Source organism: Oncorhynchus kisutch, linkage group LG14 (assembly GCF_002021735.2).
Source record: "Oncorhynchus kisutch isolate 150728-3 linkage group LG14, Okis_V2, whole genome shotgun sequence".
Classification (NCBI taxonomy): domain Eukaryota; kingdom Metazoa; phylum Chordata; class Actinopteri; order Salmoniformes; family Salmonidae; genus Oncorhynchus; species Oncorhynchus kisutch.
This window is the reverse complement of record NC_034187.2, coordinates 59,963,540-59,989,546: the sequence shown is the minus strand read 5'-3', so window position 1 is coordinate 59,989,546 and position 26,007 is coordinate 59,963,540. Positions and strand designations below refer to the sequence as shown.

The 26,007-nt window shown below is 41.1% G+C and overlaps 1 protein-coding gene across 6 annotated transcripts; it reads right to left on the bottom strand.

Annotated features, from left to right (window-relative positions):
- Positions 1 to 3,552: 3,552 nt before the first annotated feature.
- On the bottom strand, positions 3,553 to 13,407 carry LOC109903562 (uncharacterized). 6 transcript variants are annotated; one of them, XM_031788678.1, is made up of 9 exons: positions 12,796 to 13,019; positions 11,813 to 11,944; positions 11,170 to 11,283; positions 10,678 to 10,734; positions 10,267 to 10,404; positions 7,090 to 7,137; positions 6,520 to 6,636; positions 5,497 to 5,580; positions 3,553 to 5,308 (listed from the first exon to the last, which is right to left on the bottom strand). In XM_031788678.1, the coding sequence occupies exons 2-9, from the start codon at positions 11,906 to 11,908 to the stop codon at positions 5,282 to 5,284; spliced, it is 681 nt and encodes a 226-aa protein (XP_031644538.1). In that variant the 5' UTR covers positions 11,909 to 11,944; positions 12,796 to 13,019; the 3' UTR covers positions 3,553 to 5,281. The 6 variants fall into 6 exon arrangements, with proteins under 6 accessions (XP_031644538.1, XP_020355934.1, XP_020355933.1 ...); XM_020500345.2 differs by having other exon boundaries at positions 3,553 to 5,277; XM_020500344.2 differs by having other exon boundaries at positions 3,553 to 5,280; positions 12,796 to 13,005.
- Between the last annotated feature and the right edge of the window lie 12,600 nt (positions 13,408 to 26,007).

Sequence of the window (26,007 nt, the reverse complement as noted above, 5' to 3'; positions counted from 1 at the left end):
ATTTATTAAAGTGCCCAATGATATCAAGTCTGTAAGTAGGCAGCTGTGCTAGTGATGGCTGTTTAACAATCTAATGGCTTTAAGATAGAAGCTGTTTTTCAATCTCTCTGTCCCAGCTTTGATGCACCTGTACTGACCTCACCTTCTGGATGGAAGCAGGGTGGACGGGCAGTGGCTCAGGTGGTTATTGTCCTTGATTATATTTTTTGCCTTCCTGTGACATCGGGTGTTGTAGGTGTCCTGAAGGGCAAGTAGTTTGCCCCTGGTAAAGGGTTGTGCAGACCGCACCACTCTCTGGAGAGTCCTGTGGTTGTGGGCGTTGCAGTTGCCGTACCAGGCTGTGATACAGCCTGACAGGATGCTCTCGATTGTGCACCTGTAAAAGTTAGTGAGGGTTTTCGGTGACAAGCCAACTTTTTCCGGCCTCCTGAGGTTGAAGAGGCGCTATTGCGCCTTCTGTCTGTGTGCGTGGACCATTTCATTTTGTTGGTGATATGGTCACAGAGGAACTTAAAACTTTACACCTTCTCCACTGCTGTCCCATCAATGTGGATATGGGGGTGCTCCCTTTAATGTGTCCTGAAGTCTGTTGTTCAATTTCTTCAACAAATGTTCAGGTCAAAATAATTATCAAACACACATTAGTAATGGAAAGGAAACACAGACTCTTTATTTAAGTATTAAAATACTCCTTTTAGTAATACAATTGTAGGCAGAAGTTGATACAGAGTACAGTATAACAGTATATGATAGTTCTCCCTAAGTTCTGCAAAATGTCTAAGACATCCAGTAACTCATAGAGCCTCCCTAATCCCCCTTAGGTAACTTTCCCTAGCAACAACATATTAATAATTATTGTATGCATTGCAGAAGTTAGAGTAGCAATGGTTGAGCGTGTTACTCGCTCATATACTGCAATCGATATGCTGATAGAATTTAGGTAGCCTTGTTCTCAAATTAGCTGTGTAAAATCCCCAGCTACAATAAATGTAGCCTCAGGATATATGGTTTCCAGTTTGCATAAAGTCCAGTGAAGTTCCTTGATGGCCGTCTTGGTATCCGCTATACATGGATATACATGGCTGTGACAATAACGGAGGAGAGTTCTCTTGGGAGATAATACAGTCGGCATTTGATTGTGAGGAATTCTAGGTCAGGTGAACAAAAGGACTTGAGTTCCTGTATGTTGTTACAATTACACCATGAGCCGTTAAACATGAAAGAATACATCCCCGCCTTTCTTCTTAACGGAGAGATGTTTATTCCTGTTGGCGCGATGCACTGAAAATCCCATTGGTTGTACTGACTCTTACAGCATTTCTCAAGCTAGCCGTGTTTCCGTGAAACAGAGTATGTTACAATCCCAGATATCTCTTTGGAAAGCAATTCTTGCCCTAAGTTCGTCGACTTTGTTAACTAGGGACTGGTCATTAGCGAGTAATATACTCGGAAGCGGTGGGGGGGTGCGCACATCCGAAGCCTCGCTAGAAGACCGCTCCGGCTCCCTCTCCTCTGGTGGCATTGTTTTGGGTCGGCCTCTGGAATCAGTTTGAATGCCCTGGGAGGTGCAGACAAAGGATCCACTTTGGGAAAGTCGTATTCCTGGTTGTAGTGCTGGGTGTGCTGGTAAGTTGACGTCTCTCTGATATCCAATAGTTCTTCCCAGCTGTATGTAATAACACTTATGGTTTTCTGGGCTAACAATGTAAAAAATAATACATAAAAAAACTAAATATAGCAGTTTCCTAAGGGCTAGAAGCGAAGCTGCCATCTCCATCGGTGCCATCTTGAAGTTAATTAACAAAATGAATGGAAAGTCTCAAAAACCTATTAAAATCTGTAAGTAATGTCAAATTAAATTAAATTTCCTGTATCCTTTGGTATTGAACGTGGTTTTTCAAAAACACTGACAATCAACACAATCAGAATGACAGTCTCACTGGATTTACAATATAAATGTAAGGATTGTTGAGGAGGACCCTATTAACATACAGTGCCTTTGGAAAGTATTCACACCCATTGACTTTTTCCACGTTGTTATGTTACAGCCGGAATTTAAAATGGGTTACAAATGTAGATTTTTTGGTCGTTGGCCTACACACGATATCCCATAACGTCAAAGTGGAATTGTGTTTTTCAACATTTGTACAAATTAATTAAAAATGAAAAGCTGAAATGGCTTCAGTCAATAACTATTCAACACCTTTGTTGCTTGGACTCACTCTGTGTGTAACAATAGTGTTTGACCAGATTTTTGAATGACTAACTCATCTCTGTACCCCACACATGCAATTATTTGTAAAGTCCCTCAGTCAAGCAGTGCATTTCAAACACAGATTCTAAATAAATACAATTATTTTAAAAATGCAGACATTAAATATCCCTTTGAGTATGGTGAAGTTTTTAATTACACTTTGGATGGTGTATCAATACACTCAGTCACTACAAAGATACAGGTGTCCTTAACTCAGTTGCCGGAGAGGAGGTAAACTACACAGGAATTTCACTTTGAGGCCAATGGTGACTATAAAACAGTTAGAGTTTAACGGCTGTGACAAGAGAAAACTGAGGGATGGATCAACAACATTGTAGTTACTCCACAATACTAACCTAATTGACAGAGTGAAAAGAAGGAAGCCTGTACAGAATCAAATTATTATGTTTGTGGTCAAATCAATACAACACATTGCTGAGGACCACTCCATATTTTCAAGCATAGTGGTGACTGCATCATGTTATGGGTATGTTTGTAATCATTAAGGACTGGGGATTTTTTCAGGATAAAAAATAAACGGAATGGAGCTAAGCACAGGCAAAATTCTACAGCAAAACCTGGTTCAGTCTGCTTTCCACCACACTGGGAAATGAATTCACCTTTCAGTAGGACAATAACCTGAAACACAAGGCCAAATCTACACTGGAGTTGCTTACCAAGAAGACAAGTGAATGTTCCTGAGTGGCCAAGTTAGTTTTGACTTAAATCTACTTGAGAATCTATGGCAAGAACTAAAAATGCTTGTCTAGCAAAGATCAATAACCAATCTGACAGAGCTTGAAGGATTTTGAAAAGAATAAAAGGCAAATGTTGCACAATCCAGGTGTGTTAAGCTCTTAGACTCACAGCTGTAATCGCCGCCAAAGGTGGTTCTATAAAGTATTGACTTAGGGGTGTGAATACTTATGTAAATTATATATTTCTGTATTTTATTTTCAATACAGAAAAGAAATGGGGTAATATGTGTGTTCTTTTTTTGTAATTCAGGCTATAACACAAAATTTGGATTAAGTCAAGGGGTAGGAATAGTTTCTGAAAGCACTGTAGTAAACAGTACCAGTGTCTACTGCATATGATCCAAAGAAACTGGCTTGCTGGATAATTAACCATTTTAAAGTTTCATTCATGGTTTCTTGGTGGGGAGGGAAGGTGTGGGCGGACAGATGGGGACTGAGGGGGGGAATGGGTTTGGGTTATTTTTGTATGTATTTCTTTGATTGTTTTAGTACCTATAACCCCCCCCCCCTCTGAAAAAAATGATATAACTAAATAAAAAGTTGGCTCTGAAAGACTTACTTTATTGCATGTTAACAGAAATACCCATATCAATAGCACAGTCAAACACATTGTAAATAAACAGCAAACCAGACCTTTAGAACATCAACGCATTCACCAATGCTGCCCTCTTGTGAGGACAAGGCATCAGTGGACCATGCACAAATATTACAGTAACAGCAGTGACTTTTCTTCACAATGAAAACAGGTGGAGGGTGGTCGACAAGTGCTGTAATGTCGCAAAAGGAAGAACTGCAAAAGTTAGTTCAGTGGTCAACATGGGCTGGAATGACACAAAAACGAGTACTACAATGTCAGTTAGCTTTTGGTTAAAATGTCAAATGGACATGCATTTTATTATTTTTTTAGGGCAGTCCAGAATATTCTTACTGTTTGAGTATTTTAGTATGTCTAGAATATTAGAGCATACGCAAGAGACTATTTTGCTTTGCTAGAGCAAATTGTTCAATAAAATAAAAAATAAAAAAAATAAAAATAAAGAAAGTAGATATTCAAACAAATGCCATACAAGTCAGGTTTCTTATGATGGAATCATAACACACACGGAAAAGGTTAGGCTATGGTAGGGATCAATTACGTATTCTGTGTGTTGATGTGGCATGTATTTGCTTGCTTTTTTCTAATGTGTTCATCAGTGTTCATCTACAACTATTCTATATTCTAACATGATACAATCCTCTCAATGAGCTAGACAATACATTGCCAGCATTGGTTGGTTAGCTTGGTAAGTGATTCGAGCTGTGATATCATTCACTTTAAAATACATGAATGTGCAAAACTAGACTAAAAACAATGAACAGAATTATATTATGTAAAGCATCATGAATACATCACTATACAGTATTATGACACGGTAGTGATAAAAGCGTGTATTATTTGGTCTCAAAAAGTGTGATGCCACCAAAAAACAACAAAAGAAGCAATGGAAGTATACCTACATACAATTTTACATTAGCTTCAGTTAGTCCCTAGAATCCTCCAATCCATGCAGTGACAGTGTTAGAAACTAAGACCTTGATTAGTGGTTATTTGAAACTGCTGTGTTAGTGTTGGGCTAGAACAAAAGCCTGCATACCCTCCTCAGGATCAGAGATGTAGAACCCCTGTCCTATATGTTCATCCTTCACTTTCTGCATCCATGATAATACTTATAATCAGTCTCGTAGCTTTGCAAACATCCTCAAAATGAATAACATTGGTAACAATTGACATTTTCTTCCCATTTTATATAGCTTAATAATTACTGAGGCAATACAGGTTTGAGTGCCTTCATTTACGGCAAAACAGTTATATGTCATTCATGAGAATTTGCCCTGCCAGTCACCACACCATCTCCTTAGAAAGCTGAATTCCCAATGAACCCCTAGCCCCTATACCCCTTGGCATTACTGTAGATCTGAAAGGATATGAAAGGTTTGAACAGTATGTAGGCCAAATGCTTCACCTTGCCTTTAGGTAGGCTGGGTGGAATTTCCACCACCTATCTAATCGTTTCAGATCTACAGAACTGTCTAGGGCTCGATTTGGAATTCAGATTAAGACCAACACTGTTGCGCATATAATCCGGCCCAAGTGGCTGGAGTGGAGGATGAAGGAGGTTTGGTTTAGGGCTCAGCCGCCTCGATGGGCTCCACCTGTGGGTCAGTGGGGGGAGTGGAGACCTCCTCTACCTGGTCGGAATCAGGTTCAGTGACAACAACGGCCACCTGCTTAAGGAGAGAGGCGGAGAGAGAAAGACTGAGAAAGAGACAGTTATTATATTGACATGTAATGTTTGACATTAGAAGAATCTATTACTCGAACACATCAAGGTAATCAAACCTCAAGAGATGCACAGTAAATGGTAGCCAACAGTGCTAAATGGATAAGCCATTTTAGGCTGGCACTATATGGTAGGCTAACCCCTCCGGCCAACTAGGCCCTACCTGAGATGCTGCAGCCTGCACAGCAGGGGGACCTGCCGGGGGGCGAGTCTGGGGGTAGGCTGGGCGCTGAGATCCACTGGATGACTAGAGAGAGAGCAAGAAAGAGGAAGTTAAAGGGAGAACAAGACATAAACTTGTGATGTTCAGTATCTATATGTAATAGAGGGTTCACCCTGCCATTTTTTTTAATACATGAAGGGTATCATTTTTGTTTTCTTAAAAAAGGCACAATTTGCACTGAAAGAACTCACAAACTTTGAAGTAAAATGTCTTAAAACTTCCCATACAACAAAGTCCTTAAGAAGGTGGCAATTATTTATGCACATATGGGGGAATTCAGATCCGACTTCTCTCCACATGTATTCTGACCAGTGCCCGCAACGTACACGTTTTGTGCCCGCAAGGGATGAGTACCCTTATTGTTATAGTTTTCTCCTCTTCCAATATTTAATGGATTGAACAACTGAATGGCAACTTTCAGGATAATCAAACCACTGTATTTTGTATTGCCCAATATATTTTGTCAGTAAAGGCTCTCCAAATCTTTTTTTTTTTTTTAAGTAGGTAGATCCCTAAATATGTTCCTAACCCTTAATAATGTACAGATCGGATACTTTTTCAATTTACCAATTGGTGCTAAAACTGAGATATGCATAGGCCTATAATTGTATGGCTTTCTTTCATTGATCCCTAATATTCTGAACCCGTTCTCTCAATATATTATAGTGACTGTCAAGAAAATTTCAATTAAAGGTGCACCGTATTTAAAGGGATGGCTTTAGATAACTGAAAACCACATTGAGTGGTTTCAGTTGGCCAGCAAGTGGGAGGGTTTTCAGCAGTTTAATTAAATGTATTCAGTGCGCATAAGGGAGCCACTCTCAAAGAGCTTGTTGCGCACCTGCGTAAAGTAAGTCTGAATACCAAATACTGAGAAGCGCAGGAAAGGCAAACATTTCTAAAATGGTGCTTGGAGCATTTAAGAATGCCCTTTCCCATGTGTTCTGTTATATGTGGGTTCACCTGCATTCCACCACTTGAGGCCAGCACACTGAGGCCAAACAGCATGGCTGTGATGCAGATGAGCAGCTCCAGAATAAGGAAGATAACCAGAGTACCTATGATGCCGTCAATCAGGAGCTATAAGAAACCATCCATGCGGGAGAGAGACAGGTGAAGAAAGGCATGCGGGATGGACAGTGGTATTGTGGTCCAGAGAAAAATGCTTGATATTACAGTAGCATCAATAAATTCCATACAGCATCAAATGAATGCAATTGCAGGATAAAACACATTGTCCAAAAAGCAAACTATAATGTCAGATCTTATTAATTTAGCAAGATAATACAAACAGATGTCAAACTAGGCCTTTTGAATAGCCATAAAATCAACCACATGACAGTGAATAAAATGTATAACAACTAATACCTATCTAAACTTACGATTGGGTAAGATGTTATTTAAAACTTTTGCTGCAATACCTTTTCGGGTAATGCTTTGTTATAGCAACTATACGAACAAGGCAGAAATACTGCAACCTACCAAGTGTTAGCATTGACCAGAACATATCTACAATAGTGGTCAACTACTTACTTTACATTTCATTTCGATCAGCCCAGTGCATTTCCTGAAACAATGTTGCTGCAGTAAACAGTAAACACAAAGAAAGATGTTTTTTGAAGAACAATTACACTTTTTCCCTTGAAACTACATTAACCTAGATAAGATACTCATATGGTGTGTTTCTATTCTATAAACAGAAACTCTTCATTTGTTCTTACATATTTTTTACTTAAAAATATGGAAAAATACAATAGATGATTGGCTGTATCATCAATTAAAACCTTAATAGTGTCATCAAAAATAGAAATGTCATTTACATTCAATTCTAGATCCCACACAGGTTTCGTACTGTTCTATATGAGGACTAAGTTTGAGCAGTTGTGTTAGCATAGTAGAATATGTGTGCATGTTACCTCCTATGCAGACACAGAATAAAGTGGGTCAAAGACTTTGATGCATGACCCCATTTTGACATAGCTCCCACCATAAATAGTTTAGGGCAAATTGTTCCATTGCAGCCTTTTTACAGTTTAGAACAATGTTGTTAAAATTGGTCAAAGCCTTGCCACAATAATCAAAATCCAAAACTCCTTTGCTGAATTTTTTAAAAGGTCGTTTTTAATCATTCTGGGTAATACCAAACCCTAAAACACTTATTACATTTTTCATCAATGATTGCTTTAATTTGCTGTTTTCTTTAAACAATAATGACAATAATGAAAGTATTTTTGTGGTGGTACTGATATCTACTACTAATATGTGATGTGGCAGAAAAAGAAAAGCCTGCACACTTAATTGACACATTTAAAGTTGTTGTGGGATGTTTTTTTTTGTATATTCATATGTTTTGAAAAAGTGGTCATAAATCATGTGTAATGGGAGCAATGTTGAAATATAGGCCATTAAACAAATCCACTTGGTGGCCGAAATAAAGGTATGCATGTCTGCCAGTATTCCTTGGTGGAGATTGGAGTGCCTAACTCAAAACAAAAAAATATTTGTGTAGATGAAACACTCTTGAAAACCATGTAACTGATCCTCTCCGTCATTACTGTATGGTTTGAAGCTGGGTGCTGTGCTGAACCAATTAATCAACTAATGTTTTTAATGCTTATTTTACAGAAAACTTTGCTTTAATCAGATGTACTGTATATAGGCCACACGTTGCTTTTAACTAGCAGCACATGGCAAAGGAAAATATACACTGACTATACCAAACATTAGGAACAGCTTCCTAATATTGACTTGCACCCCCCCACCCCCTTTGCCCTCAGAACAACAAAGATTTAAGTGCCTTTGAACGTGGTATGGTAGTAGGTGCCAGGTGCACCAGGTTGTGTCAAGAACTGCAAAGCTGCTAGGTATTTAATGCTCAACAGTTTCCCATGTGTATCAAGAAGGGTCAAACACCGAAAAGGACAGCCAGCCAACTTGACACAACTGTGGGAAGAATTGGAGTCAACATGGGCCAGCATTCATGTGGAACGCTTTTGACACCTTGTAGATTTAAAAAGGTGACATCAATGAGGGATTATAGCTTTCACCTGGATTCACCTGGTCAGTCTGTCATGGAAAAACCTTAATGTTCTTAATGTTTTTAACAGTGTATAATATCTTGAGCAGATAAGTGTGCGCAACACAGATTTACGCATTAATCTTTGCTCATTTAAGTTAAGCATGCTGATCTCATGTCAGAATACTGTGAAGTGAAGACATTACACTAATACTTCCACGAAAGACACAATAGATTTTTTTGTATAGGCTATTGTTGGATGCAACAACCCTTTTGCTCTCTATAAAAATTGAAATGTTTTTTCTGAAATCCCGGTTGGAGGATCCCAGAATCAGGAGGGAACAGGCAGGATATCCGGAATCCTCCAACCAGGTGTCTGAAAAACCAGGGAATTTATTAAAGTTCCAGGAATTCTGCAACCCTAGTCCTGAGCAAACATTGTTTCAGAAAATGCATATCAGCAACTGATACAAATGTATTCAAACAACAACGGTAACGATCTTTCAAAACATTTGTCAGAATAAATTAAAGAACTAGCTTAAAATTATATGAAATTCAGCAAATGAGTTGGGGAATTTTACATTGTGACTCTGATTGTATGTCTTTTGACCACATGAACTCTCAAGGGGGAGAATGTGTGACATGGTCAGCTACTCAATCAAGATGACCGAGAAGGTTGACTAAACAATGATGACTACATCAAAATTCAGCCTGCACTTCATTGTTTCTTCCTAAAATTATGCAATTCTTTTAGACGCTTTTTTAAATAATGTTATTCAATTTGCAAATGTATGTAAAAAGTTTGGGGTCAATTAAAAATGTTCTTGTTATTGAAAGAAAAGCTCATTTTTTTTGTCCATTAAGATAACATAAAATTGATCGGAAATACAGTGTAGACATGGTTAATGTTGTAAATGTCTATTGTAGCTGAAAACGGCTGATTTTTTTATGGAATATCTACATAGGCTTACAGAGGCCCATAATCAGCAACCATCACTCCTGTGTTCCAATGCCACGTTGTGTTAGCTAATCCAAGTTAATCACTCCTCTTTCTATTCTGGTTAGGGCCAGTTTGCACTGTTCTGTGAAGGGAGAAGTACACAGCGTTGTGTTAGATCTTCAGTTTCTTGGCAATTTCTTGTATGGAATAGCCTTCATTTCTCAGAAAACAAATAGACTGATGAGTTTCAGAAGAAAGGTCTTTGTTTCTGTCCATTTTGAGCCTGTAATCGAGCCCACAAATGCTGATGCTCCAGATACTCAACTAGTCTCAAGAAGACCAGTTTTATTGCTTCTTTAACCAGAACAGTTTTTAGCTGTGCTAATATAATTACAAAATGGTTTTCTAATGATCAATTAGCCTTTAAATATGATAAAACTTGGATTAGCTGACACAACATGCCATTGGAACACAGGAGTGATGGTTGCTGATAATGGGCCTCTGTAAGCCTATGTTGATATTCCATTAAAAATCATACATTTCCAGCTACAATAGTCATTTACAACATTAACAATGTCTACACTGTATTTCCGATCAATTTTATGTTATTTTAATGGACGAAAAATGTGCTTTTCTTTCAAAAACAAGGACATTTCTAAGTGACCCCAAACCTTTAAACGGTATTGTATGTAATAATTGTTTATATGCAAATTGATGTAATAATTCAAGGTATACTGTTAGAATGACTGGTTACCACGGCATGCAGCTCCAGTCTCCGGCAGTGTTCACAGTGGTAGGAGTCCTGGCGGTAGGGCAGGTGTTTGGACATCAGGCCCAGAGCAGCCGTGGAGAAGGCAGCACTAATCAAGTGCAGCACCAGGGTACATTTCACCTGGGGAGAGAGTACACCACTACACTGAATACGCCCAGATTGACAGAAAATATTATACATTGAAAGTTAGTTTTTTGGGGTTTGTGTGATTTCTTATAAATTGCCTACATCACTCACAAATATCAGTGGTCACACTCTGCCACAACAGGAGTAAACATACCTCCAAGAATGGTGTGCAGCATTTCGGGATAATGTGTTGTTCGGTACATACTGTTGAAAAATGCAGCAAAAAAATGTAACTAGCTGAATGCGCTCCAATTGCATTATACCCACCCAAAAGAGAGAAGGCTTCTTGCCCGCGTGGACAAGGACCGACCCAGACAGGATGAGCTGTGGGAGTATACCCATAACAGAATAAGACACATGACTCACAGGTCAGATTACACACCTATACAGAGATTAAAATAACTGATTCAACAAAATAAATGATCTATTCTAGAAAATTGCCATTGTAGGGCTATAAGCCTATTCATGTGTGCTGGATCAGGGTTGGAGCGAAAGCCTGCAGGAGGGTAGCTCTCCAGGAGGAGGGTTGGCCCGATCTGGCCTAAAGACACACTGCCAATGTAGAGGGCGCTGTTGTAATAGTTGATACTTGGCCAGTAAATTCTGACTGGTACATGTCATCTGGAGTAGGTAGAAATTGCCCTTACTAATTGATATAGGGCTGGGATTGATTTTATTGCCCTAATGGTTAAGATTAGGATTGGGGGTAGGGACATCTAATTGTAGATCTTTGGTTGGGGTCAGCAATGGCTCACTCACCTGTAAGACAACAATCAAAAGGACAGCGACATCACCAGTGAAGTGGATCTCGTGGAGCTGCAACACAGAGGCGCTCAGGCAGAGGACAAGACACCCGATGATGATCTGGATGGCCTGAGACAATACATTAAGAACTCTCATCAGTACCATTAAAAGGACATTATGTGTTCTTTACCATTCGGCCACCTATTGTCCTTATAGGACACACCACTGCACTCTATACTCCTCTGTAAACTGGTCATCTCTGTATACCCGTTGCAAGACCCACTGGTTGTTGCTTATTTATAAAACCCTCTACTGCAGCCCTCATCCTGAGCTGCTGTTGTCTGTCTCAACAATGTTTGTACCCTGTTTTGTGCGGTTACTATGTTGTGTTGCTACCATGTCGTTGTTATGTTGTGTTGCTACCATGCTGTGTTTTCATGTGTTGCTGCCATGCTATCTTAGTGTAGTTTTTATGTAGTATTGTGTCGTCTCTCTTGTCCTGATGTGTGTTTTGTCCTATATTTTTATTCCCAGCCCCCATCCCCACAGGAGGGCTTTATTGTCATTATTGTAAATAATAATTTGTTCTCAACTGACTTGCCTAGTTAAATAACGTTATTTTTTTTTTTTTAAATGCCTGTGTGAAGACGTCACTCACCCCCAAGGTTTTAGGCTCCAACTTCTGGAAGGAGCCCACTTGTCCTGAGGTGAGATTGCTCGTGGGAGGCAGGGGGTCCTGGCTTTTGAGACCCATGTTGTCGAGGCTGACAAGGCTTTAGATGCAGAAAAGCTACACAAAATGGCATAGATAAACAGTAATGAACTGAGAAAATGATTGGACAAGGCAATGAATGAAAGCTGCAGTAAATTACTGGAGGAGTATACAATGATGAAAAGGGTTATGAGGAGGGGCAAATGTATGTTTTTTGAGGAGCCCAGCAATAATAAAGAGAGCGAAAATGTAACTGCAGGAAATCGTTTTGCAGGATAATATGAGGAATTTGGGATACTTCATTGACATTGGTTGTAAACACGCCATATTTGGATTGAACAAATATGCAAATGCATTAGTGGGCAAAACCTGCAATTTGTCTTGACAAAGGTTATTATGAACTCTGGGAACAACAGGCAATTACAGGTCATTGTGATCTTGAACATGCAGGCTCTCAATTACATTTAAAAAATAACAAATATGTGACGTAAATGATCAAGAACTCTTCGTTAACATAAAGCAATATCATGTTTGCATTCCAATTAACTTCAAAATATTTCAGAGGGAGGTAAATTGAGACGTCTGCCGCCGGTGACAAAAGAGCAACATCAGGACCGCAGTCGATTTTGGCAATTCTCCAAACCCTGTACTGCGCCATCATCACACAACTTTAACCCATGTGAGGACGAGCTCATCACCATACTATAGATGATCTTCTTCACAAATATCGAAGATAAAGCTTTAGTCAGAAAACCGATAAATATCTGCAATGTTCTGTGGTCGTCAAATTAGATAAATACGGGTAGGATATTGTAAATTTAACCATACACCTGCTAATTTGGGCTACATAAGACAGGAACGTGCTACGTCATGTCCCAGTTAGACCATCTCACAAAGCATGCCGCATTAAAGTGTGTATTCTGTCTTACCTCCTCTGGTTCGAACAACAAAGTTATTCCTTTATTTATTTTCTGATTTATAATGTCGATAAGGCGCGTTCAGCTACTCCTAACGCGTTGGTGTTGATGGGAGCTATAAAAAAAAAAACTAGCGGAGACGCAATGCGTGTGTGCTGTAGGTGGATGGGACGTTTTTCACTGCAGTGAGGCGCGGGATGCGCTGCTGCACCGAACTGCGTGTGCATGTGTGCGCGTGTGTGCTGCGGCACTCTGGAAGAAAGACATGCATGACTCATGCTTTTTAAAAAACTTGCATAGCAATGGAGTAGTTGAGATGAGACCGGTGTAAAATAAAATAACATATATTCACTATTTGCTGCTAGACCAGAGAGATAAAAATCAGAGAGATAAAAACGCCTGTAGTTAATAGTGATCAAACGTATTCCCAAAAACGCAGCACAGGGGCAATGTCCTACATTTTTATCGGACATTTATCCCAAATTTTTATCTGATGCAAGACGACAAGCATCATGGCGGTTCCATACTCAATACAGGTATCATGTATAGTAGCGTGCTCTATGCAATCTAAACTCAAGGACATGTGAAGCTTTACCTAAGGGGGGGTTCCCCCACACCGAAATCTCTGCAACTGCCTCTACAACGCAATGCTGCAAGGCAAACAGTGTTTCATTGGAAATTAATGTAATTCTGGTGTACTAAAATGCAATGACACTGTCGGTGTGATCGAAGTGTTACGGATTACGGATTGCCTTTTATACGCTTGTCGTCCCTTTATGCCATAGTTTGTACTTCTCAATTGTCAGTAGAAACCACATTTTTTTAAGCAAGTCAGCCATATCAGCTATGTTTTTTTTAAAGGCAGTAAATGAGGCTGAATGAACTGTTTCGCTGCCATATAAGGCTCCGCTGATAGCAGTGGTAAGACAGCTGTAGCAGTGGTAAGGTGTTGGGACTGCTGTTGGGGCTCTGCTGTTGGGAGAGCTTTATGTAGGGCTCCCGGGTCGCGCAGCGGTCTAAGGCACTACATCTCAGTGCAAGAGGTGTCACTACAGTCCCTGGTTCGAATCCAGGCTGTATCAAATCAAATTTATTTATATAGCCCTTCGTACATCAGCTGATATCTCAAAGTGCTGTACAGAAACCCAGCCTAAAACCCCAAACAGCAAGCAATGCAGGTGTAGAAGCACGGTGGCTAGGAAAAACTCCCTAGAAAGGCCAATACCTAGGAAGAAACCTAGAGAGGAACCAGGCTATGTGGGGTGGCCAGTCCTCTTCTGGCTGTGCCGGGTGGAGATTATAACAGAACATGGCCAAGATGTTCAAATGTTCATAAATGACCAGCATGGTCGAATAATAATAAGGCAGAACAGTTGAAACTGGAGCAGCAGCACAGTCAGGTGGAAGTTGAAACTGGAGCAGCAGCATGGCCAGGTGGACTGGGGACAGCAAGGAGTCATCATGTCAGGTAGTCCTGGGGCATGGTCCTAGGGCTCAGGTCAGTTGAAACTGGAACAGCAGCATGGCCAGGTGGACTGGGGACAGCAAGGAGTCATCATGTCAGGTAGTCCTGGGGCATGGTCCTAGGGCTCAGGTCCTCCGAGAGAGAGAAAGAAAGAGAGAAGGAGAGAATTAGAGAACGCACACTTAGATTCACACAGGACACCGAATAGGACAGGAGAAATACTCCAGATATAACAAACTGACCCCAGCCCCCCGACACAAACTACTGCAGCATAAATACTGGAGGCTGAGACAGGAGGGGTCAGGAGACACTGTGGCCCCATCCGAGGACACCCCCGGAGAGGGCCAAACAGGAAGGATATAACCCCTCCCACTTTGCCAAAGCACAGCCCCCACACCACTAGAGGGATATCTTCAACCACCAACTTACCATCCTGAGACAAGGCTGAGTATAGCCCACAAAGATCTCCGCCACGGCACAACCCAAGGGGGGGGGCGCCAACCCAGACAGGATGACCACAACAGTGAATCAACCCACTCAGGTGACGCACCCCCTCCAGGGACGGCATGAGAGAGCCCCAGCAAGCCAGTGACTCAGCCCCTGTAATAGGGTTAGAGGCAGAGAATCCCAGTGGAAAGAGGGGAACCGGCCAGTATCACATCTGGCTGTGCTTGGGTGGAGCACAATTGACCCAGCATTGTCCGGGGTAGGCCGTCATTGTACCCCCCCCCCCTACCACCAAAACAGATGTCTGCCCGCTTCCCTTTTTAGTTGAATTCTCCTGCACTCTCTCTCTTCTCATTAATACATCTCCAACAGCATCCTGTAGAGGTGTGCTAGGCATGGACAATCTAAATATTTTGCGATACTGCATTTGGTAAAGTGGGCACTGGTTATCACCGGGCGACATCAGCACTCACCTAAATAGCCCTCATGCCACTGGGTGAGAGAAGTTTCGATGTTTTTAGGCAGAATCATAATTTTTTTTACATTTTGTTTTCATTATTGTGATAGGCTCATGTTTTACAGGTATAGAGTACCCTCACTATTTATTTTGCCGGGATGCTATACCGGACCGTACCGCTTTATATTCACTGCTTGTAGTGTATGTACAGTAAAGTGCTATCCCCTTCAGTAACAGAACTGGCCTTGTAAAGTTAAAATTAATTGGGCATTACAGAGGCCCAAACTTTGTTCTTTGGAGCTGGTTTTCCTTATCCTTCTTGCGTGGAGCCATCCCGGATCCGGGATCGTGACTACAGCCTCAAGCCCATTACCATAACGCAACGTTAACTATTCATGAAAATAGCAAATGAAATGAAATCAATATGCTAGCTCTCAAGCTTAGCCTTTTGTTAACAACACTGTCATCTCAGATTTTCAAAATATGCTTCTCAACCATAGCAAAACAAGCATTTGTGTAACAGTATTGATAGCTAGCGTAGCATTTAGCGTAGCATTTAGCGTTAGCATTCAGCAGGCAACATTTTCACAAAAACCAGAAAAGCATTCAAATAAAATAATTTACCTTTGAAGAACTTTGGATGTTTTCAATGAGGAGACTCTCAGTTAGATAGCAAATGTTCAGTTTTTCCTGAAAGATTATTTGTTTAGGACAAATCGCTCCGTTTTCTGCGTCACGTTTAGCTACGAAAAAAACCTGCATCCAGGATTGTGTAAATCTATCCGCAAGCTCATTAGCATAACACAACGTTAACTATTCATTAAAATCGCTAATGAAATGATATCAATATGCTAGCTCTCAAGCTTAGCCTTTTGTTAACAACACTGTCATCTCAGATTTTCAAAAATATGCTTCTCAACCATAGCAAAACAAGCATTTGTGTAACAGTATTGATAGCTAGCGTAGCATTTAGCGTAGCATTTAGCGTTATCATTCAGCAGGCAACATTTTCACAAAAACCAGAAAAGCATTCAAATAAAATAATTTACCTTTGAAGAACTTCAGATGTTTTCAATGAGGAGACTCTCAGTTAGATAGCAAATGTTCAGTTTTTACAAAATGATTATTTGTGTTGACAAATCGCTCCGTTTTCTTCATCACGTTTGGGTAAGAAAAAAAAACAAAAATTAAGTCATTAAAACGCGAACTTCTTTCCAAATTAACTCCATAATATCGACAGAAACATGGCAAACGATGTTTAGAATCAATCCTCAAGGTGTTTTTCACATATCTATCGATGATAAATCCTTCGTGGCAGTTGACTTTCTCTTCTTGAAGAAATGGAACGCGCATGGACCTAGAGATTACGCAATAATTTCGACACAGGACACCGGGCGGACACCTGGTAAATGTAGTCTCTTATGGTCAATCTTCCAATGATATGCCTACAAATACGTCACAATGCTGCAGACACCTTGGAGAAATGACAGAAAGGGCAGGCTCATTCCTGGCGCATTCACAGCCCTATAAGGAGACATTGGAACACAGCGCCTTCAGAATCTGGGGCATTTCCTGTATGAAACTTCATCTTGGTTTCGCCTGTAGCATTAGTTCTGGGGCACTCACAGATAATATCTTTGCAGTTTTGGAAACGTCAGAGTTTTTTCTTTCCAAAGCTGTCAATTACATGCATAGTCGAGCATCTTTTCGTGACAAAATATCTTGTTTAAAACGGGAACGTTTTTTATCCCAAAATTAAAAGAGCGCCCCCTATCTCGAAGAATTAAAGGCAGATTAATCATGTAGGCCACTAGCAACCATGCACAAAACATTAAACTGAACAAAAATATAAATGCAACATGCAACGATTTCACTGAGTTACAGTTCATATAAGCAAATGAGTCAATTTAAACAAATGAATTACGCCCTAATCTATTGATTTCATATGACTGAGCAGGGGCACATAGGCCTACCCACTTGGGAGCCAGGCCCACCCACTGGGGAGCCAGGCGCAGCCAATCATGACTTTTTCCCCTCAAAAGGGCTTTATTACAGACAGAAATACTCCTCAGTTTCATCAGCCATCCGGATGGCTGGTCTCAGACAATCCCACAGGTGAAGAAGCCGGATGTGGAGGTCCTGGGCTGGCGTGGTTACACATGGTCTGCGGTCCTGAGGCCGGTTGGACGTACTGCCAAATTCTCCAAAATGACGTTGGAGGCAGCTTATGGTAGAGAAATAAACATTAAATTATCTGGAAACATCTCTGGTGGACATTCCTGGAGTCAGCATGCCAATTGCACGCTCCCTCAAAACTTCAGACACGTGTGGCATTGTGTTGTGTGACATAACTGCACATTTTAGAGTGGCCTTTTATTTTCCCCAGCACAAGGTGCACCTGTGATAATGATCATGCTGTTTAATTAACTTCTTGATATGCCACACCTATCAGGTGGATGGATTATCTTGGCAAATGGGAAATGCTCACTAACAGAGATGTAAACAAATGTGTTTACATAATTTGAGAGAAAGAAGCTTTTTGTGCATATGGAACATTTCTGGGAACTTTTATTTCAGCTCATGAAACATGGGACCAACACTTTATACATGTTGCGTTTCTATTATTGTTCAGTATATAACCTAAGTAAATTGGCATTACACTGTCTCACTGGGCATTTTCCAAAGGGGTCTAATGTGAGAGGTTTTCTGCAGCTTTGTATGATTACGGAGTAGAGTGAAAGAGATTCATAGCCAAAGGCTCGAACCTACTAGTCTGGCTAACATCCAATCTCAAAGTCCTCCTGACTTCAGTGTCCAGAAAGGCTGCTTTGATGTTGTTGAAACAATGTGTTGATAATGAAGGGGACTGTGCTTTTACTGGATGGTTCTCCTAAGTGTCCCTCTCACTCAAACACACAGGCAGAGTTAAACACAGCCCCTGAGTGCCGCCCTCTGCCATTACGACAGGTCTCAACTACCCAGGAAAAAAACGAAAATTTGAGAGAACCAATCAAATGTTGCATTGACAAACAGCCTCCTGTCCAGACCAGTGAGTCACTGCTCTTTCTCGCTGTGTGGTCACGTGGGTCACGTCAGCTGGGCTACGAACCTACAGGCACAACCAACAAACAGATGAGCGGGTGCACTTACACATAAAAGTTATGGACAATGTAGGCGTGCATTCTCAAAGCCTGAGGATGGCAGGTTGAGGATCACTGACCAGGTCTCCCTTCTCAATACAATCTAGTAAAAGCAAAACTGATATTCTATCTGCCCCAAAATTATTTTTGTAGATCATAAAAGATGGGTGTGTGGTCAGTGGTGAGAGCTTATGATGAGGCGGGAAAAACCAGACCCCGGTGCGTGTGTGTGTTCTCATCATTTCTGGACCAATGTAATGCATGAATTATATTAACACACATTTCATTATATTATAGCACTGCAGTGGTAGTGTTTCTGTTTTAAGGCGTATGCTCCTACTGTAGACATACTGCCTAGTAGCCAAGATAACTTGTAGAATGTGAAACTCAATGCGTTCACTTCTGACCATTTGTTTTCAAGTGTATCTCCACAAAAATAGTGGGCCGACAAGGCCACACACAGAGCAGAGATAATCAGACAGCAATGGATAATTGAAGTACACAAAAGGGCCACTAGATGTCACACTGACAGAGATAAAAAACAAAAGTAGATCGTATAAATCAAATTATAGATGTATCTACCAAAAAACACATGTTAAATGTAGTGTTAATAAAAGGAACCTAAACTCTCAAGAAGCAAACAATAACCGTACAATTTTAAAAACAGACACAACAATATGCAACAGTAGATACATTGCACCAGGAGAAAAAAAATAGATGTAAGTAAAAGGGTGGTACGATAAGGGCAGGTTTCCATAACACAGATTAAGCCGAGAAATATTAGACTGAGTAGGTGGAAGTAGTTCCAAAGCCATAGTGAGGCAAACTATTCTCAAACTCGAATTTAGTTTTATTGTGGCAATGGAACCTTTGGGCCAGCATACAGTGCATTCGGAAAGTATTCAGACCCCTTGACCTTTTCCACATTTTGTTATGTTACAGCCTTATTCTAAAATGGATTAAATAAAAAAAAAATCTTATCAATCTACATACAATCCCCTATAATGAATACTTATTTACATAAGTATTCAGACCCTTTGCTTTGAGACTCGAAATTGAGCTCAGGATCATACTGTTTCCATTGATCATCCTTGAGATGTTTCCTCAACTTGATTGGAGTCCACCTGTGGTAAATTCAGTTGATTGGGCATGGTTTGGAAAGGAACACACCTGTCTAACATAACGTCCCACAGTTGACAGTGCATGTAAAAACTAAGCCATGAGGTCAAAGGAATTGTCCATAGAGCTCTAAAACAGGACTGTGTCGAGGCACAGATCTGGGGAAGGGTACCAAAACATTTCTGCAGCATTGAAGGTCCCCAAGAACACAGTGGCCTCCATCATTCTTAATTGGAAGAAGTTTGGAAGCATCAAGACTCTTCCTAGAACTGAGCAATCTGGGGAAAAGGGCCTTGGTCAGGGAGGTGACCAAGAATCTGATGGTCACTCTGACAGAGCTCTAGAGTTCCTCTGTGGAGATGGGAGAACCTTCCAGATGGACAAGCATCTCTGCAGCACTCCACTAATTAGGTCTTTATGGTATAGTGGCCATATGGAAGCCACTACTCAGTAAAAGGCACATTTTTTATTTTTTATTATTTGACCTTTATTTAACCAGGTAGGCAAGTTGAGAACAAGTTCTCATTTACAATTGCGACCTGGCCAAGATAAAGCAAAGCAGTTCGATAGATAAAACGACACAGAGTTACACATGGAGTAAAAACAAACATACAGTCAATAATGCAGTATAAACAAGTCTATATACAATGTGAGCAAATGAGGTGAGAAGGGAGGTAAAGGCAAAAAAGGCCATGATGGCAAAGTAAATACAATATAGCAAGTAAAATACTGGAATGGTAGTTTTGCAATGGAAGAATGTGCAAAGTAGAAATAAAAAATAATGGGGTGCAAAGGAGCAAAATAAATAAATTAATTAAAATGAAATACAGTTGGGAAAGAGGTAGTTGTTTGGGCTAAATTATAGGTGGGCTATGTACAGGTGCAGTAATCTGTGAGCTTCTCTGACAGTTGGTGCTTAAAGCTAGTGAGGGAGATAAGTGTTTCCAGTTTCAGAGATTTTTGTAGTTCGTTCCAGTCATTGGCAGCAGAGAACTGGAAGGAGAGGCGGCCAAAGAAAGAATTGGTTTTGGGGGTGACTAGAGAGATATACCTGCTGGAGCGTGTGCTACAGGTGGGAGATGCTATGGTGACCAGCGAGCTGAGATAAGGGGGGACTTTACCTAGCAGGGTCTTGTAGATGACATGGAGCCAGTGGGTTTGGCGACGAGTATGAAGCGAGGGCCAGCCAACGAGAGCGTACAGGTCGCAATGGTGGGTAGTATATGGGGCTTTGGTGATAAAACGGATTGCACTGTGATAGACTGCATCCAATTTGTTGAGTAGGGTATTGGAGGCTATTTTGTAAATGACATCGCCAAAGTCGAGGATTGGTAGGATGGTCAGTTTTACAAGGGTATGTTTGGCAGCATGAGTGAAGGATGCTTTGTTGCGAAATAGGAAGCCAATTCTAGATTTAACTTTGGATTGGAGATGTTTGATATGGGTCTGGAAGGAGAGTTTACAGTCTAACCAGACACCTAAGTATTTGTAGTTGTCCACGTATTCTAAGTCAGAGCCGTCCAGAGTAGTGATGTTGGACAGGCGGGTAGGTGCAGGTAGCGATCGGTTGAAGAGCATGCATTTAGTTTTACTTGTATTTAAGAGCAATTGGAGGCCACGGAAGGAGAGTTGTATGGCATTGAAGCTTGCCTGGAGGGTTGTTAACACAGTGTCCAAAGAAGGGCCGGAAGTATACAGAATGGTGTCGTCTGCGTAGAGGTGGATCAGGGACTCACCAGCAGCAAGAGCGACCTCATTGATGTATACAGAGAAGAGAGTCGGTCCAAGAATTGAACCCTGTGGCACCCCCATAGAGACTGCCAGAGGTCCGGACAGCAGACCCTCCGATTTGACACACTGAACTCTATCAGAGAAGTAGTTGGTGAACCAGGCGAGGCAATCATTTGAGAAACCAAGGCTGTCGAGTCTGCCGATGAGGATATGGTGATTGACAGAGTCGAAAGCCTTGGCCAGATCAATGAATACGGCTGCACAGTAATGTTTCTTATCGATGGCGGTTAAGATATCGTTTAGGACCTTGAGCGTGGCTGAGGTGCACCCATGACCAGCTCTGAAACCGGATTGCATAGCAGAGAAGGTATGGTGAGATTCGAAATGGTCGGTAATCTGTTTGTTGACTTGGCTTTCGAAGACCTTAGAAAGGCACGGTAGGATAGATATAGGTCTGTAGCAGTTTGGGTCAAGAGTGTCCCCCCCTTTGAAGAGGGGGATGACCGCAGCTGCTTTCCAATCTTTGGGAATCTCAGACGACACGAAAGAGAGGTTGAACAGGCTAGTAATAGGGGTGGCAACAATTTCGGCAGATAATTTTAGAAAGAAAGGGTCCAGATTGTCTAGCCCGGCTGATTTGTAGGGGTCCAGATTTTGCAGCTCTTTCAGAACATCAGCTGAATGGATTTGGGAGAAGGAGAAATGGGGAAGGCTTGGGCGAGTTGCTGTTGGGGGTGCAGTGCTGTTGTCCGGGGTAGGAGTAGCCAGGTGGAAAGCATGGCCAGCCGTAGAAAAATGCTTATTGAAATTCTCAATTATGGTGGATTTATCAGTGGTGACAGTGTTTCCTATCTTCAGTGCAGTGGGCAGCTGGGAGGAGGTGTTCTTATTCTCCATGGACTTTACAGTGTCCCAGAACTTTTTTGAGTTAGTGTTGCAGGAAGCAAATTTCTGCTTGAAAAAGCTAGCCTTGGCTTTTCTAACTGCCTGTGTATAATGATTTCTAGCTTCCCTGAACAGCTGCATATCACGGGGGCTGTTCGATGCTAATGCAGAACGCCATAGGATGTTTTTGTGTTGGTTAAGGGCAGTCAGGTCTGGGGAGAACCAAGGGCTATATCTGTTCCTGGTTCTAAATTTCTTAAATGGGGCATGTTTATTTAAGATGGTTAGGAAGGCATTTAAAAAAAATATCCAGGCATCCTCTACTGACGGGATGAGATCAATATCCTTCCAGGATACCCCGGCCAGGTCGATTAGAAAGGCCTGCTCGCAGAAGTGTTTCAGGGAGCGTTTTACAGTGATGAGTGGAGGTCGTTTGACCGCTGACCCATTACGGATGCAGGCAATGAGGCAGTGATCGCTGAGATCTTGGTTGAAGACAGCAGAGGTGTATTTAGAGGGGAAGTTGGTTAGGATGATATCTATGAGGGTGCCCGTGTTTAAGGTTTTGGGGAGGTACCTGGTAGGTTCATTGATTATTTGTGTGAGATTGAGGGCATCAAGTTTAGATTGTAGGATGGCTGGGGTGTTAAGCATGTTCCAGTTTAGGTCGCCTAGCAGCACGAACTCTGAAGATAGATGGGGGGCAATCAGTTCACATATGGTGTCCAGAGCACAGCTGGGGGCAGAGGGTGGTCTATAGCAGGCGGCAACGGTGAGAGACTTGTTTTTAGAGAGGTGGATTTTTAAAAGTAGAAGTTCAAATTGTTTGGGTACAGACCTGGATAGTAGGACAGAACTCTGCAGGCTATCTTTGCAGTAGATTGCAACACCGCCCCCTTTGGCAGTTCCCTTTGACAGCCCGCTTGGAGATTGTCAATAGACACCTACAGACTCTCAGACCATGAGAAACAAGATTCTCTGTTCTGATGAAACCAAGATGGAACTCTTTGGCCTGAATGCCAAGTGTCATGTCTGGAGGGAACCTGGCACCATCTCTACGGTGAAGCATGGTGGTGTCAGCATCATGCTGTGGGGATGTTTTTCAGTAGCAGGGACTAGGAGACTAGTCAGGATTGAGGGAAAGATGAACAGAGCAATGTACAGAGAGATCTTTGATGAAAACCTGCTCCAGAGTGCTCAGGACCTCATACTGGGGCGAAGGTTCACCTTCCAACAGGACAACGACCCTAAGAACACATTCAAGACAACACAGGAGTGGCTTTGGGACGAGTCTCTGAATGTCCTTGAGTGGCCCAGCCAGAGCCCAGACTCGAACCCTATTGAACATCTTTGGAGAGACCTGAAAATAACTGTGCAGCAACACTCTCCATCCAACCAGACAGAGTTTGAGAGGATCTGCAGAGAAGAATGGGAGAAGCTCCCCAAATACAGGTGTGCCAAGCTTGTAGTGTCATACCCAAGAAGACTCAAGGCTGTAATCGCTGCCAAAGGTTCTTCAACAAAGTACTGAGTAAAGGGTCTGAATATTTATGTAAATGTGATATTTCCATGTTTTAATGTTTGTAATGTATATAAATTAGCAAAAAAAATGTTTTTTTAATAAAAAATGTTTTTGCTTTTTCATTATGGGTTATTGTGTGTATATTGATATGGGAAAAAAACAAACAATTTAATACATTTTAGAATAAGGCTGTAACCTAACAACATGTGAAATACTGAGTGTCTGAATACTTTTCGAAGGCACTGTATATTGTAGAGAATTCAGGGCGTAGCTTCTACTCAAACCCGGATCCAGTGACCGTCATTCCAACACTAACTGTACGCAAAAAGGTTTGGAACACACACGGCAAGCCAACCCCTACTAACATACCCACTATCCACTTACATTTTCAATGTTAAAAAATAATTTTGAAGATGGATTGATGACCACAGGCCTTTGAATGACATCTACATGTATTCACACTTCTTAAATCTTTATCATACCATTTTAATTTTCTTACTCCCCATCAGGTCATCTCAGATGAAATAAGTGTGGGTCTTTGGACTGTTTCATGCATAGAGCAGGTAGGCTCTAAAAAGCATAATGTCATAGGGAACCTTCTGTAATGAAAGACAACTAATGTCATCCCAATAATGCTGAAATGGGTCACTGCTCACCTGTGTTGGTGGTTGTCCTACTGTAATGATGATGATTACTTTAAGAAACAACAATGAAACTTAAGAATGGGAAGCATAGGAATAGAGCACATAGAACATATATCCCACTTTTTAGAGTTGCTTTCAACACGAATGACAGATCTATAACTCACATGGCTATGTGACCTTGGTCAGCTCACCCAAAAAGTTACATATTGCAACTTTAAGAGTCCTTGTTTCCATATATGTTTTTGTCTAAAAACAAAAGAATGTGTCAATGTTTCATTGTTTGAACGGGGGGGGGATATGTCTGGAATTACTGGCCAGGCAGTTTCTATGCCCTGAGAGGCTGACGCTGGTCATGTTCACAGCACTCTGTGCCCATATCATGAGAAGTTTGCACGTCCTTGTTGAGCCCCATTGTCCTGAAAATGTTGGAATTACTGTTTCGCAAAACTGTGAATTTCCATACTCCATAATGCAATCCACCATTTGCATGATGACAGCCCCCGTCAGATGGGTGGCAATCAACTCGTATTCCTCAGCGTGGCAGTCCGACAACTTTTTGTGTTCTCTCAGATTGTTGTTGCTGAAGTTCCAGAGGTCTACAGTGACCCCTTCCAACTTACAAAGTGTCAGGGCCAAGTCGACCTTTCCACAAAAGATTGGGACAGTTCTCTGCTACATGGAGCCTTTTAAATGGTCTTCATCGCAGGTCGAGAGGTTTGACTGTGAACACCTTGCTCAGTTGCATCAGACGGGGTTGCCCTGGTTGGCTGCAAGTAAATAGGTCAAAAGATTTTGGGAGATTAGTGGCCTCAAACAATACCTTGCCATGGTCAATGATTTACAGTATCTTCATGTTTACAGCTTGTTTTACCTCAGAGCTCGTTCCAGTCTCATTGACCTCCACATCTCTGTGAAGATACAACCCAACTGTATAGTAAAGTAGAGGTAGCCATAGTAAAACTGAGCACAGAATTAGAATTACTGATTGTCTGTACTGTAGGTGTGTAATACCTGGCATTCTCAGTAGCTGTACGGTTTCTGCCTGTACCCTTGCTCTTAGTATCAAAACACAGATACAGACATTTAAGAAAAGCCTACCCTTATCCTACAAAATAACATACCTACCATAAAGCATAAACATCACTTTTCAAAAATACCTTTGGATGACAGATTGATAACCACAGGTCTTTGAGTGACATCAACCTTTTTTCAACTATTTTCTGTTAATTAGGGTACTAATATTACTCAAACACACATTAAATCAACCAACAGGACTTGGCACTTCAATAACTATACCTTTTTCGATTTGTTCCCTCCTATGGTTGACCACCTTAAGTTGAAAAATGTTACTGGAACGTTGCATTCAGAGAACAATGGTAGTAGGTAACATGTCATAATGCATGATGTCAGTTATTCCAGGGTGGAACGTTCTAAATGATCCACATGTTCTGAATGGATTTCTATAATAAGTTAGCAGAAGTCTTAAATGATACGGCTACGGAACACACGGCTAGCATTAATGGGATGTTTATAATCGACTTGTGTGTTTGATCTCCACCGATCATTGTGTACCATTAATATACATATATAACATTACACTACATAGTTCCATGCCTCAATCCAAAAGTCATATCAGGAAGGAATTCATGTATTATGGCTAACATCTTGTGGCCAGAACAGGACACAACAGTTAACCATACATCATTGTGAAATAAAATGGCTGTCATAAATACACTGAAGAGTTTATTTATTAACCCATTGAAATCACTTATGATTTACCCATTCCCAGGATAAATAAAAAAATGCTTTGACAG

Excerpts from the sequence above, each read along its gene's own strand:
- LOC109903562 (XM_020500344.2), bottom strand. The coding sequence starts at position 11,908 with ATGGGTCTCAAAAGCCAGGACCCCCTGCCTCCCACGAGCAATCTCACC. Across the intron at positions 10,735-11,169 it reads TTTTGATTGTTGTCTTACAG|CTCATCCTGTCTGGGTCGGT; the intron begins GTGAGTGAGCCA and ends ATACTCCCACAG. Across the intron at positions 7,138-10,266 it reads GACTGGAGCTGCATGCCGTG|CAACATTGTTTCAGGAAATG; the intron begins GTAACCAGTCAT and ends TGTTTACTGCAG.